The 14517-nt window shown below is 37.9% G+C and overlaps 1 protein-coding gene across 1 annotated transcript in view; it reads right to left on the reverse strand.

The window, feature by feature from the left end:
* PIK3C3 (phosphatidylinositol 3-kinase catalytic subunit type 3) overlaps positions 1-14307 on the reverse strand; it is a 126533-nt gene extending 112226 nt beyond the window's left edge. Inside the window, exons 1-3 of the mRNA XM_032245263.1 lie at positions 14144-14307; positions 9072-9260; positions 4224-4367 (exon numbers count right to left, since the gene is read on the reverse strand). Coding sequence (XP_032101154.1) covers positions 4224-4367; positions 9072-9260; positions 14144-14211 — 401 coding nt within the window. The 5' untranslated portion in view covers positions 14212-14307. The remainder of the gene's footprint in view (positions 1-4223; positions 4368-9071; positions 9261-14143) is intronic.
* Positions 14308-14517: the final 210 nt, after the last annotated feature.

Consider the following 14517-nt stretch of genomic DNA (forward strand, 5'->3'; position numbering starts at 1 on the left):
ACTTCTGACCTCATGGATCTGCCTGCCTCAGCCTCTCAAAGTGCTGGAATTATAGGCGTGAGCCACCGGGCCTGATACGAATGGAATTCTAAAAGTGATAAGTAAATGACTCAAGATGTTAAAATCAAGCTCTGAGATAATTTCACACAACCAGCGCTTCTAACGGGTTTCATTTATATCGGGCATCTGATGTGTTTGGGATGTGAACGAGTAGGATGACCTATTTTCCAGTTAGAGTTAAGAAAAAAAAGATGACTTTCCAAGATTCAAAGTCTTATTTTAGTTAATGGCAGAAAACAAATTTAAGTAACCACTCACTTATTGCTACTGCTCCCTTTATGGAAATCCTTGTAGTTTAATGAGTTTTTAAAGTAGAACAAGTGCTACTGATTTGTCTTTAGGCACACTGCCAGCTTGGTTTGGATGGGAGGTAAAGGAATTTTCCTTTCACTGGAATGTACACAGAATTACAAATAAAGCAGGGTACCAAGGGAAAGAGTAAAGAAAGAGAAATGCATGAATGCACGTATAAGTTATATAAATAGACTACTATCACAAAGATCAATTCAATGTTTCTCAAAATGTGGTACATAGGCTCCCTTTCACAGAATAGCTCAGGATGCTTGTTTAAAATGCTGATTCTTGGGCCCCACCACAGACACACTGAATTAGTGAGAACCCAGGAAGACGTTTTTTCTCATAGGCTTCCCAGATGATTCTTAAACAAAGGTTGATTACTACTGATTTAACACAGTACTTTTTAAAAAATGTACCAAAAGCAAAACAAAACAGTACCAAAAATTAATCTGAGACTTTATTTGGATTTAGGCAGGTCATTTCACTGCAACTCTGTGGAAATTTCAATTGTCCCACACCTACATCCTAGTCAGAAAATCCCCTAAAACTAGATCCTAAAGTCATCTAAAATGCATGAATACTAACACAGGTGTTTTTATGAGGGAACCTCCAGTTGATGTGCCAGAAGGTAAACCACTTGTGATGAATCTGGGAGTAAAAACCAAGAGGAATGTCGAGTTATTTCTCAAAAACATTTAGTCACTAAAAAGAGCTGTACATTTTTTTTCTTCTCCGTTGCAAACAAGCCCCTCCCTAGTAAAGAAAAGTAAGGAGCAAACACTCCGTAAAAGGAACAATACTGATTTAGTAATATGTCCATTCTGCTGTAACATACTATTTTATCAAAAAGTATATTTTAAAACTGAAGATTACAATATTTCAAACTATATCTAAATTACTTTTCCTGTATGGATTTTAATAACAAATATCTCTTTAATAGCAACATTAAACTAAAATACCTAGGTATACTATAGTAAGCAACCAAGCTATTCCAAATGGGATTACATCTAGATTTCACTGATGAGTTCAGAAGTCCTTCTGACACATTCTATTCCTGGCTAAAACAATTTAACATTATAAAGGCATCAATTTTCTCTTTAATTAACATATATAATTCAGTAAGATTTTCTAACAAAATAACAGTGAGTTTTTTAATTGAGAAAATATTAAAATTTATCTGCCAAAACAAACCGGGAAATATTTTAAAAGAAAGACTAATGGCCGGGTGCGGTGGCTCAAGCCTGTAATCCCAGCACTTTGGGAAGCCGAGGCGGGTGGATCACGAGGTCAAGAGATCGAGACCATCCTGGTCAACACGGTGAAACCCCGTCTCTACTAAAAATACAAAACATTAGCTGGGCGTGGTGGCGCGTGCCTGTAATCCCAGCGACTCAGGAAGCTGAGGCAGGAGAATTGCCTGAACCCAGGAGGCGGAGGTTGCGGTGAGCCGAGATCGCGCCATTGCACTCCAGCCTGGGTAACGAGAGCGAAACTCCGTCCCCCCAAAAAAAAAGAAAGACTAATAAAAATTATCTATATCTAATATTTAAACATTTTATAATTCTATCCTAACTGACGAAACAGCCCAGAAATGATACCTAATATTTACTGAGTTCATTGAGCTCATTATGGTATTTATTCATAAATATATGATATAATATTTAACAGGCCCATTAAATGTATGTAGTAATATCACAATCATAAACTACTCAATTAGGTGGATACTATTGTTTCTTTCATTCAACAGATGAATGACACTGAGGCATAAGATTAAATAATTTGCCCAAGGATACACAGGTACTAAGCAAAGAAGCAAAGATTTGAAGCCAGATAACCTACAACTTGCTTTCCTAACCAGTGTAGCACTATACACTATAATGCCTCTCTTAGACTTCAACACATGATGAATTGAATATATAAGGATGCTATTTTGAAACAGCTGGGTAAGATGGCTTATTTAATAAGTAGTGTTGGGACAAATAGGCAAACTATTTGTTTTTGTTTTCTCTAAAAAGCTATTCTTAATATATCACTCCTCTCACAAAAGTAATTTTAGACGAATCAAAGATTTTAACGCAAAGGAATAAAAGCACAACAGAAGAAAGCATTTTAAAGAATCTTAAATGGGAGTTTTCTAAAACCTTAAATTCACAACCCAAAAACTAAAAACTGATAGATTCAAGACAATAATTTAAAATCCATGAAGAGCAAACAAATACATACTAATTCAAAAGAACAAACTAAACAGGAAAAGCAATATTTATAATGTAACCCACAAAGGGCTAATTGCATTAATCTGCAAAGATTCCTTATATATCAATAAGAAAAATGACAATTCAAAAAAAAAAAAAAAAAGCAAAGAATTTTATGGTATGTGAATTGTATCTCAATTTCTAAAAAGTACAAAGTACATCAAAAAGCAATTCATGGAAACAAACATAAATAGTGAACAAACACACCAAAATACGATCCTCCTCATACTTAACGATGTAAAAATTAAGTAATATTTTTTAACTTTAAAGCAGACAAAAATTAAGACAGTTGTAATATTCAGACAGATTAAGATCTATACCACTTCACAATGAAAGGAACCAGGACTTCTTTCAGAAATTCCAGGTTTGGAGCAGGCCTGGAAAATGAGCTTGGAAAAACTTATCTACCAGAAATCAAAGAAGCTACCACTCACTACTAGGGTACTGTCAAAAGAGCATGGGGTCCACTTGAAGGGACTCCTACTGACCAAAAAGTAAAGACAGCAGTGGACTAAAACATACTTCAAAATGTTTAAGCCAAAAGTTCATAACAAAACTTAAAAACGAAACGCGCAAAAGCCATCAATCACCCCTTTGCAAGTTACTAGGGTACAAACTCATTAGTCTTAAAACTGGTAAAGGGAAAGAAAGTTAAACATTTACCTGCCTTTCCTATATGAACTAACTAAATACACGATGAGGGCTAAGTTCTTTAGTGAAAAATTCCAATCAGTAAATGCAGAATAATAATAGAATGTTACAAATTCTCTTAAGATAGACTGAGCCCTCTGTCCCAGGAAAAAAAGGATGTAGAGAAAATATCCTTTGGGATTACGGGATTTTTTATTTTTACAATAAACATCTAGTATTTGTAAAAGTTTCAAAAACTAAAAAATCTTTTCTTTTTTTTTTTTTTTTGACATGGTCTCGCTCAGATGCTCAGGCTGGAGTGCACTGGAACATTCTTGATTCACTGCAACCTCCACCTCTCAGGTTAAAGGGATTCTCCAGAGTAGCTGGGATTACAGGTGGGCACAACCACATCTGGCTAATTTTTTTGTATTTTTAGTAGAGATGGGGGTTTAACCATTTGGCCAGGCTAGTCTTAAACTCCCGACCTCAGATGATCCGCCCACCTAGACCTCCCAAAGTGCTGGGATTACAGGCATGAGCCACCATGCCCAGCCTGAATTATCTTTTCTATCACAATTATTGCCATCATTAGCAAATGAAAGCTTTTTTAAATCCGGTTTTTCATCCTTTCTGTCAATTTTATAAAAAGCAGATAAAACCTGTAACAAAGCAGTTATAGTACATGTCAAAGTCATTTCTCCCTAAAAGCAAGGTTCTATTTCCCAATGACTTCTATTTTCTACTAGAAATTGCATTGCCAATCACCAACAATAGAGCGATATAAACTGTATTTCTTAAACTATCTGCATATCCTATAGGAAGTAAATGTTAAATTCAATGTAAGGAATGATCAAATCATCTGTACCTGACTGGTTTTCACTGGAGACTGGGCATAAACTACTAAAGCCTTCCTTCACTCTGAAAAAGAAAAGGGTCAAAAAGCTGCTACACTCCTACAGGTGAGAACAATACAATGCTTACCCGTATTTTCCAAAGAGCGAAACCGTTGTTCCTCCTACAGGCACTGCTTTTCCGGGTCCATACACATCCCATATGGTGAGAGCCACCTGGGCATTCCTGGGCAGGTCAGGGTATTTTACTGGTAGTTTTAGCCATTCATTCCAGCTATGGAAATAAAGTCAACATAAATATATATACATATACATATATCTTTCTTTTAAATTAACAAACCACACAGAAAGTTTTGGCCAGAGGAAAAGGTTTCAAAGTGTTAAGTTAATACTCTGTAAGATATTAGGGCAGTCACCTCAATTTTGCTGAAGACAACTTTCCATTTTAAATAATAGAAGACATAACTGTTTTAATAGAACTCATGAAAAACAGTTGTTAAATCCTTTAATCAAGGAAATCAGCTGGGCACAGTGGCTCACGCCTGTAATCCCAACACTTTGTGAGGCCTAGGTGGGCAGATCACGAGGTCAGGAATTCAAGACCAGCCTGGTCAATACAGTTAAACTCTGTCTCTACTAAAAATACAAAAATTAGCCAGGGGGTGGTGGCAGACACCTGTAGTCCCAGCTACTTGGGAGGCCGAGGCAGGAGAATTGCTTGAACCCAGGAGGCGGAGGTTTCAGTGAGCCAAGATTGCACCATTGCACTCCAGCCTGAGTGGCTAAGCATGACAGTCTCAAAAATAATAATAATAATAATAATAATCAATAAACACAGACAACATCAAGAGAATACAATGGTGAAAAAAACCTGGGAAAACATTTCAACCTGTTAGAACTTTTTAAACAAACTGTGATTTTCTTTAACCATTCTTCAAAACCCAATTTTACATTGTGAAGATAAAATAATCAAAATTACTCATACTCAAAAGCACTTCTGAGAATGATCAGTCAGGAAAAAAACAACCAAAACAAAACCTCCTAGTAGAAAATACCTTTATCACATGAAATTACCACACTGCTCGAGACAGACTTGTGACTACTTCTTACGTGAGAATTTTTTGTTCCTCAAGTTATTTCATTAATACTGATAATATTAAGCTATTAGTGCCTTATGCCTTCAAAGCGCATCTATATGTATTCTCTCACTAAGAAATGTTTGTTAATGATAATACAGTTAATGACAGCACAGCTTTTTTTTAACCCTCTATACATTTATGTAAATTTTCTTATACATTTAAATTTCACATTGTATTCATTTGATAATTTCAATCCTCTTCAAGGGCAGCTGGTTTTTAAATTCCAAAAGAATGCTGTGTCGACAATATATAAACTAATATCTAGCAGACACATAGAATTCTATTTCTCTGTTTACTCAAAATCTGTTCATTCAAAGTTATTATCTAAGGGACATATCCTAGTCTATGACAAATACATCTGTATTGCTAAAACATTTAACAAAATTTCCAAAAACTTAAACAAAAAATCATTTACATATACCATATAGAGATGGCTGTCAATTTCAAGGAAAAGAGTTATTAAATCCTTTTCTTCTATGAAATTAAAAAAAAAAAAGCACAAGCTTAAGAAAGCCAGTATCTACTACAGATAGGCTCAAACAACTAAATGAAATTATTTAATTACTAGCCACATGGTAGAGCAGGCTAAAAAGAAAAGCACTAAGCAGTGCCATCTTTTGCCAAGGAATAAACCATGGAGGTTAACTAAAGACAGCAATAAGCAATAATATCTAAAATTATTTGTTTGGATAATATTGTGAAATTTCTTATCCTGTAATCTGTCCTTTAATGACTAGGAGACAATACCAATGACCAACTAATCATTTGTCTCAAACCTTTTGCTATGCAACACCAGGCAACAACACTTTTTTAAATCAAAGTAATTGCACTTAATCGGTTTTATACACTAGGCTTCTGCAAAAGGGTTCTTCAGGAAAAAAAAAAAAATGATCCTTCAGCTAAAAAGTTTGAAAGTTGCTCTAGATATTCTAGAAGTTATAGAAAAAATCTAGTCAGACACAAAAAAGGTATACATTTTGGATACCACTTTGTTCTCTTCCTCTTCACACATCATCCATACCCCATCCCCCTAACCCTCATTAACGTTAAGATTACATTCATCTGGCAACAATCAAAACATGAAAAGATTGCAAAGCCTAAATCTGAATGATCCAATCCCCACCATGTACCTCCACCACGTATACCATTGTGCTAGCACTCAAACTGATCCAAATATTTCTGAATCCTAACTTTGTAATTTTTGAATTAGATTGTATTATATGTCTCTCTAAAGCCACTTTCAAATCCTTTACGAGACAATGTGGAATATGTGTTCTTAAAAATGTAAACTACTTGCCTAAAGAATAAATTCACATAAGAAAAAACTTAAAAATTTGCAGTACATACACCTAAAAATGAGAATTTACCTTAAGTGTAATTAAAGAAAGTACAAGTATCCCTCATGGGATCTCTTAGTATAGGACAGAATAGGACATGATATGATAGGCTTGAATAAATTTGGGATGAATTCCTCATTATTAGAACTCTCACAACTCACAATCAGAAACTCAGAAATCAAACAGATTTAAATAATTGGGAATCTCATACTGCCCCTAAAATACTATCTGAACTAAGGAATGCAAAAATTTGGATAGCAAGAGATCCCTTTATGGTCTAATTTCTTCTTTCCAAGGTTTACAGAACATCTCTTTTAAGCAAATACTTATAAAGAATAAGGATTATTTAAAGTTTTTACCTCTGTTAATTTTAGGATGGCAACTTTTGATAAACTACTAATAAATTCAACTTTTGAATACTAAAGAGCAGGATGTATAAAATGTGCAAATGTTTTCTCTTAGTCTCTTAAAGAGTTTTGTTGTTGATGTTTTTGAGATAGTCTCGCTCTGTCGCCCAGACTGGAAGTGCAGTTGCTTAATTTCAGCTCACTGTAACCTCTCCCTCCTAGGTTCCAGTGATTCTCCTGCCTCAGCCTCCCATGTAGCTGGGATTACAGGCACCCACCACCATGTCCAGCTAATTTTTGTATTCTTAGTAGAGACAGGGTTAACCATGTTGGTCAGGCTGGTCTCGAACTCCTGACATCAGATGATCCGCTCGTAAAGTATTTTTTTAAAAAGCCTATTCTCATGGTATTTCACCCAAAATAAAGTGTTTTCCTAAATCTATTTTCTACATAGCTTAGACATTTTAATTTCAAAGTCATTTTAGATAATTTTACAGTACTTTCCTTATTAAGTACTTTCACAGTTTAAAAACTACAAATTTTAAAAATTCAAACTTTTAGAGGTCAATCATGGGAGTTTTTACATTCTTGCAAATATATAATATAAAAAATAATGCAGAGAAGAGTTGGTAAATGGGAGGAGCAGAAAACCTTTAATCTTCCTCTAATTGAGAATTTGCTTTTGCTGTATTTTCCTTTTTTGTCAAGGCATGGAACAGAACCACTATACATTTTTCATTACCAAAATGTTTTTGACCTTCTAGACCTAAATTTGTTACAACTCTTTTGTGAGTAATAGGTGACCTCAAAAATCGAATTAAAGCTTTGAGCTCTGTCCCTGAAAAATATACAAGACAAAAAATTCTGCATATACCTCCAGGGGTTTGAAGACTTCCTGATTCCAGTTTAAGAACCTCTGATATAATCAAGGAATTCTGATCCACTGTTCTAGGTGTGATGATTATACTGTAGCTATGCTTTAAAAAGTTATACAGAAATACTTGCAGTTAAGACATTATAATGTTTGAGATTTGTTTCAAAATGGTGAAAATACAAGATTGGCCATGAGTTAACAGTAGGTATATAAAAGAAACTTAAGCATTCACTGTATTATTCTATATGTGTAGGTTTAAATTTTCCAGGCTAAAAAGTATTAAATATATATAGATATATTTTTTACATGTGCATGTGTATCTACATACACACATATATCTTTACACACATATATATATCTATACGCACACACATATATAGATAGATATACAGACATACAGATACCTCTCTACAAAAGACTACTGAAGAAATTATACCATTAAAATAGTTGGTTTTGATATGGCCAGATCACCAGAGTCCAGGCTTCTGCTCTCTGAAAATCCTTCCTAGCCACACTGGGTAATACCTAGGACACACAGGGTTGAACCCTCTATGGCACAGTCTGGCTGTCCATGTGGCCACATCCTGTGTTCCATGAATACTCCTTCCTTAAAAGCATACAGCCTGTGTATCCTGCACTGAGCCTACCAGAGTGCTGAATAACAATCACTGATCAAACATCAGGACTGCACTATATAGTCTATCAAATAAGAAGTGTCAAGAGTAAGTTTAAGGATCCACAATACTCTTCTGAAAAAACAGGAACTTCATGTTCATTATATTTACCCTGCAACTTGACAATGTTTTGCTAGTGCACCATGCTGAATAAACCATGAATCTAAATAAATTAGTTTCATATGTAAAATAATAATAAAAACTTTACTGAAGAGATGACAACAGATCTCTCTAAAGATCTGAGCGCTAAACATCAGGTTGGACGATATTTCAAACTATCCAGAAGCATTTATGTGTTCAAGAGCACAGGATGGTAAAGAATTTTAAAATGCCACGGATGTGGTTTTGGTTTTGGTCATGTAAATCAGTAAAGTACTTACCAAAATCTCAATATGCTAAATACAAAAATAAATCCATTTCCATTTCAATTGCAGTTATAATACTATATGCATAATACTTTATCTGAGTATGTTTCTACTTTAAATTATTTGATCAATGCATATAGGATTCATAAATTCCTCCATAATCCTACTAAATTACACTTGCCACATCCATAAAGAAAGTTAAGAACAGTCTGGAACATATCATATGTCAGAAAACCACTTACTTCCATCTTGTACTAAATGCCTTGTAGGATGTTCTCACTGGCAAGGCCAGAGGTTTCCCTTCTGCAAATACTTGACAAGTAACATAAAGGTCAGAGCATGTCTCTTGGTATAGTCCTGAAAACTTCAACATTGGGTCTTCTAGGACAGCTTTATAGCTCTTTTGTTCTCTCTTCCCTTCCAAGCTTCCTCTGAAAGCAGAAGAGTAACAATGTTTTGGGTATGAATTTTTTAAGCATGTACATATATGCATAAGTACTAAAAACAGTTTACCTTTGTGTCAAGGCAATTTTTTGCTACCTAAACAACATTTTCCTGTATAGTAAATTAATGTTACTTTTTTTTTTTTTTTTTTTGAGACGGAGTTTCACTCATACTACCCAGGCTGGAGTGCAATGGCACGATCTCGGCTCACCGCAACCTCTGCCTCCTGGGTTCAGGCAATTCTTCTGCCTCAGCCTCCTGAGTAGCTGGGATTACAGGCACACGCCACCACGCCCAGCTAATGTTTTGTATTTTTAGTAGAGACGGGGTTTCACCATGTTGACCAGGATGGTCTCGATCTCTTGACCTTGTGATCCACCCGCCTCGGCCTCCCAAAGTGCTGGGATTACAGGCTTGAGCCACCGCGCCCGGCCTTAATGTTACTTTTATATAAGATAAGGGTTTCTTAAAATCCTAACATACCTACTATCAGTCCTATCTTCATCAACACCTTTTTCTATTTTATACTCCTGAATTTTAAACCCTGCCACCAACCCTTAGTCTACCCTCTAGAAGTCACCAGCTTTCTAGGCCTTGGTTTCACTTTCTTTATTTCAACTTGACCACTTATTCATCTGTTCTTTCAGGAAACATTTACTTATATTAGGCATAGAAGCCCAGAAGAAAAGATAAACAATACAGTATTGCAAGAAAATAATAAGTCATTGCTTCTGGGGAGAAAAATTTCCTTTAAACTGCATGTTTTCATTCTACTCTTTTTTTTTTTTTTTTTAACTAAGCATAAGTATTATCTGATCATTTCTTTAAAAAATTAATAAAACGTATGTACAGGATACTATCACAGAGGGAGGAACATTTATTACACATCAAGATTACATCAGATACTGCCCAGGCATTTTATATATTGTTTCTTACATAATTTTCACCATATTCTCATTTTGTAAATGAGGAAACAGAGACTTATAGATTAAACTCATTATCCAAAGTCACAAAGTAAGTAACAGAGCTGAGAATAAACACTAGGGTAGGGAGGCCAAAGCCAATGTTCTTCCCATTATAGAAAGATAAATCAGAGTCTCAAGAGTACTTAGCCTGGCGTGTGGAAGGGACTTAGTATCCCAGATAGATGTCTGAAACGATCCTGAACAATGCATGAGAGTTAACGCAAAAGCGGCAAAAAGTCATCCCAAAGGCAAAGGGCAGCATATACAAAGGCAGACAGGCAAGATGGTGTGTCGGGAGATGTGAAAGTTGTTTGGTATAGCAAAAGCATAAAGCTCACATAGAGAAGAAGCTACAGATGAAAACGAAAAATAGGGGCTAAACGATGAAACTAAGTAGCCACCAAATTCAGTACAGTGCCTGGTCAAAATGAACATTTAAAAATCTGTTAATGAAATTATCTGAAGTGAGAGAGTAACATTATCAGATTTGTATTTGTGATACTTTTGGCAGCAGTGTAAGCACATACTGGAGAGGTGGAACTGAAAGCAAGAAGACCCACTTAGAAGACTTTGCACCAAAATAGAAGGGAAAAAGGCATACTAAGGCTGAGCCAGTGAAATAGAAAAAGGAGCACGGAACAAAGAGCAGGCAGATTCAAGACACCTTGGTGAGTGATTGAGCAGAGAAGGCAAGAGGCGGGTGTCATTAAGACTCAAAGATTTCTGTGTTAACAAATTTGATGGACGATGCTATCACCAAAAGAAGTAAGAGAAAACAGAGTGATCAGAGTTAGAGGGATAGCAAATGTTGCACTCAATTTTGGACAAGTGCTTTAGAACATCCAAAGTGACCACGTCTTGTGGGTAGTCTGACATTCAATTACTAAATGTAAGTTGTTATTAAAACCATACAAAAAGAAAAAAAGGGCCAGGTGTGGTGGCTCACACCTTTAATCCCAGCATTTTGGGAGTCAGAGACGGGCGGATCACGAGGTCAGGACTTTGAGACTACCCCGGCCAACATGCTGAAACCCTGTCTCTACTAAAAATACAAAAATTAGCTGGGCATGTTGTCGGACACCTGTAATTCCAGCTACTCAGGGGGCTGAGGCAAGAGAAATCACTTGAAACCTGGAGGAGGAGGCTGCAGTAAGCAGAGATCAGGCCACTGCACTCCAGCCTGGGCAACAAGAGTAAAACTCTGTCTCAAAAAAAAAGAAAGAGGAAAGAAAGAAAAAGAAAGAAAGAGAGAAAAAGAAAAGAGAGAAAAGGAAAGAAAGAAAAAGGGCCAGGCGGAGTGGCTCATGCCTGTAATCCCAGCACTTTGGGAGTCTGAAGTGGGTGGATCACCAGGTCAAGAGTTCAAGATCATGGCCGGGCGCGGTGGCTCAAGCTTGTAATCCCAGCACTTTGGGAGGCCGAGGCGGGTGGATCACAAGGTCAAAAGATCGAGACCATCCTGGTCAACATGGTGAAACCCCGTCTCTACTAAAAAAAAATACAAAAAATTAGCTGGGCATGGTGGCACGTGCCTGTAATCCCAGCCACTAAGGAGGCTGAGGCAGGAGAATTGCCTGAACCCAGGAGGCGGAGGTTGCGGTGAGCCGAGATCGCGCCATTGCACTCCAGCCTGGGTAACAAGAGCGAAACTCCGTCTCAAAAAAAAAAAAAAAAAAAGAGTTCAAGATCAGCCTTACCAACATGGTGATGAAACCCCGTCTCTACTAAAACTACAAAAATTAGCTGGGCATGGCGGCACGCGCCTGTTATCCCAGCTACTCAGGAGGCTGAGGCAAGAAAATCGCTTGAACCCGGGAGGCGGAGGTTGCAGTGAGCCAAGATCGTGCCACTGCACCACAGCTTGGGCAACAGAGAGAAACTCCGTCTCAGAAAAAAAAAAAAAGAAAGAAAGAAAAAGAATAAAAGGCATAGGAGAGTAAGTAGAATAAAAAATTTACTATTTTTGATTATATGATTCTACATTGATACTTTCTGTCCCACTACCCCCACAAAAACCCAACAGTGGCAGTCTCAGAAACCAGAGCCAAACCTCTGCTTTATGCTTTATCTTTGGATCAAAATACTGAATGTATCTGTATGTTAGTAATGGACCATCTGGGCATGGTGGCTCATGCCTGCAATCCCAACACTTTGGGAGGCTGAGGTAGGTGGATTACTTGCAGCCAGGAGTTTAAGATCAGCCTAGCCAACATAGCAAAACCCTGTCTCTACTAAATTAACCAGGCATGGTGGTGTGCACCTGTAGTCACAGCTACTAGAGAGGCTAAGGTGGGAGGGCTGCCTGGCCCATGAGGCAGAGGTTGCAGTGTGCTGAGATCATGCCACTGCACTCCAGCCTGGGGAACAGAGCGAGACCTTGTCTCCAAAAAAAAAGGATCGTTTTTTTTGGTTTTTCTTTATTTTTAATGTTCAAATATTTCAAAAAATGCATCCATATATCCAAGAAATACTAAGCATCAAGACTGAAGGAAAGCCCTTTATCAATACCGATCCTGTATAAACTACTAGTGGTGTATGCTAAAGAAAATACCTTAAATGGGTGTATAAAGTATCATTCAAAGGTACAGGGTGCTTGTTGACTATTACTTTTACCACCATCACCACAAACTAAAAAGTAAAGGATTTGTCTGCGAATAAGTGACTTCTGAAAATAAAATAAAACGATCATTCAAAGGTACCTCTGACAACTGAGAAAACTTAACTATCACTGCAGCCTTTGACCAACACACATTTGTTGAATATTGGCTGAACATATATAAGAAATGTTCAGGGCCGGGCGCGGTGGCTCAAGCCTGTAATCCCAGCACTTTGGGAGGCCGAGGCGGGTGGATCACAAGGTCAAGAGATCGAGACCATCCTGGTCAACATGGTAAAACCCCGTCTCTACTAAAACTACAAAACATTAGCTGGGCATGGTGGCGCATGCCTGTAATCCCAGCTACTCAGGAGGCTGAGGCAGGAGAATTGCCTGAACCCAGGAGTCGGAGGTTGTGGTGAGCCGAGATCGCGCCATTGCACTCCAGCCTGGGTAACAAGAGCGAAACTCCGTCTCAAAAAAAAAAAAAAAAAAAAAAGAAATGTTTATTAATTATAGATGATGCTGTGGTCAATAATCTGTGGTAGCTTTGACAACACTTCTATACGACCACCTTAAAAAGGACATAATTTCCAACTTCTTCTTGCCCATCCCTTATTATGATATTAGTTCCATTATCCTCATCTCAAGATACCATACTCTTGACCTTTACTTCAGCCTTGGTGCCCCAAAGTTTTCCTGCAGACTCTCTTCTCCTATCATGTTGGTATTTTTGCAACTGGCACCCTCATCTTCGACTTACCCGCAACTTCCTTCCCTGCCTAAATACTGCCATACTACCCAGAAGTTCAACCTAGGCTTCTATCACCTCTCGTGCTGCTAATACTACACCATGTGCTCATCTTATTCTTGACTATCGCATCTGCCTGTGTCTACCTCACCATAATTTCTGAAGCCTTCATTCCACCCCCACAAGCCCCGTTCTAAAATAAAGACCGTCTTCTTATTTAGGATGAAACTTGATTTCTGAATTCACAAAATAAGACAGCAATAAACTCTCAAAAGGCTGCACAGCAAAAAGCTTCCAAGACTGTAAAATATCGTGGAACTTAAGGGCTATTCCTACCACTGTGCTTCTGACAGAGACCACGTATTCAATTCTTCTCCGGCAGAGCCTCTCTCCACGATTCACTCTCCCGTGCCTCCCTGGCTACAGCCCTCCCGCGGTCGCCTCTAGTCTGGTCCTAGAGACCAGTCACCTCCTTTCTCCCTCTCACTCCCGACAGGCCCTTGCCTCCACGTGCCTACGCTCCAGAAATCCCACTCCGTGTCCCTAGAGTTCTCTTACATCTTAAGCTGGACGTTGATATCCAGGTCACAACTGTAGATGTAGTGAAACTTGTCTGCTTCCCCCATCGCAACGTCGGCAAAGGCACCACCTATAGCGGGAACTCAAGCACAGGAATAACAACAGAAATGTACCAGCTGAGCCCCACAACACAAGAACTTCCGGTTCCGTCCTAGCCACTACGCAGCCAATCCCCACCTGGAGCGAGTTCCGACGCGACGAAAATACGCGCCGAAATATCGCTTCTGCGCATGCGCACAAACGCCCACCATTTTGCTTCAGGGTAAAGGTACACGGGGAAACGGCTTATCTGGTTACATTCCAGTCTTCCTGTCCTGCCAGCAGTTTTTTTTTTTTTTTTTAAAGACAGACGC

This window comes from Sapajus apella, unplaced genomic scaffold, assembly GCF_009761245.1.
Source record: "Sapajus apella isolate SASKATOON/1434 unplaced genomic scaffold, GSC_monkey_1.0 scaffold57, whole genome shotgun sequence".
Taxonomy (NCBI): Eukaryota; Metazoa; Chordata; class Mammalia; order Primates; family Cebidae; genus Sapajus; species Sapajus apella.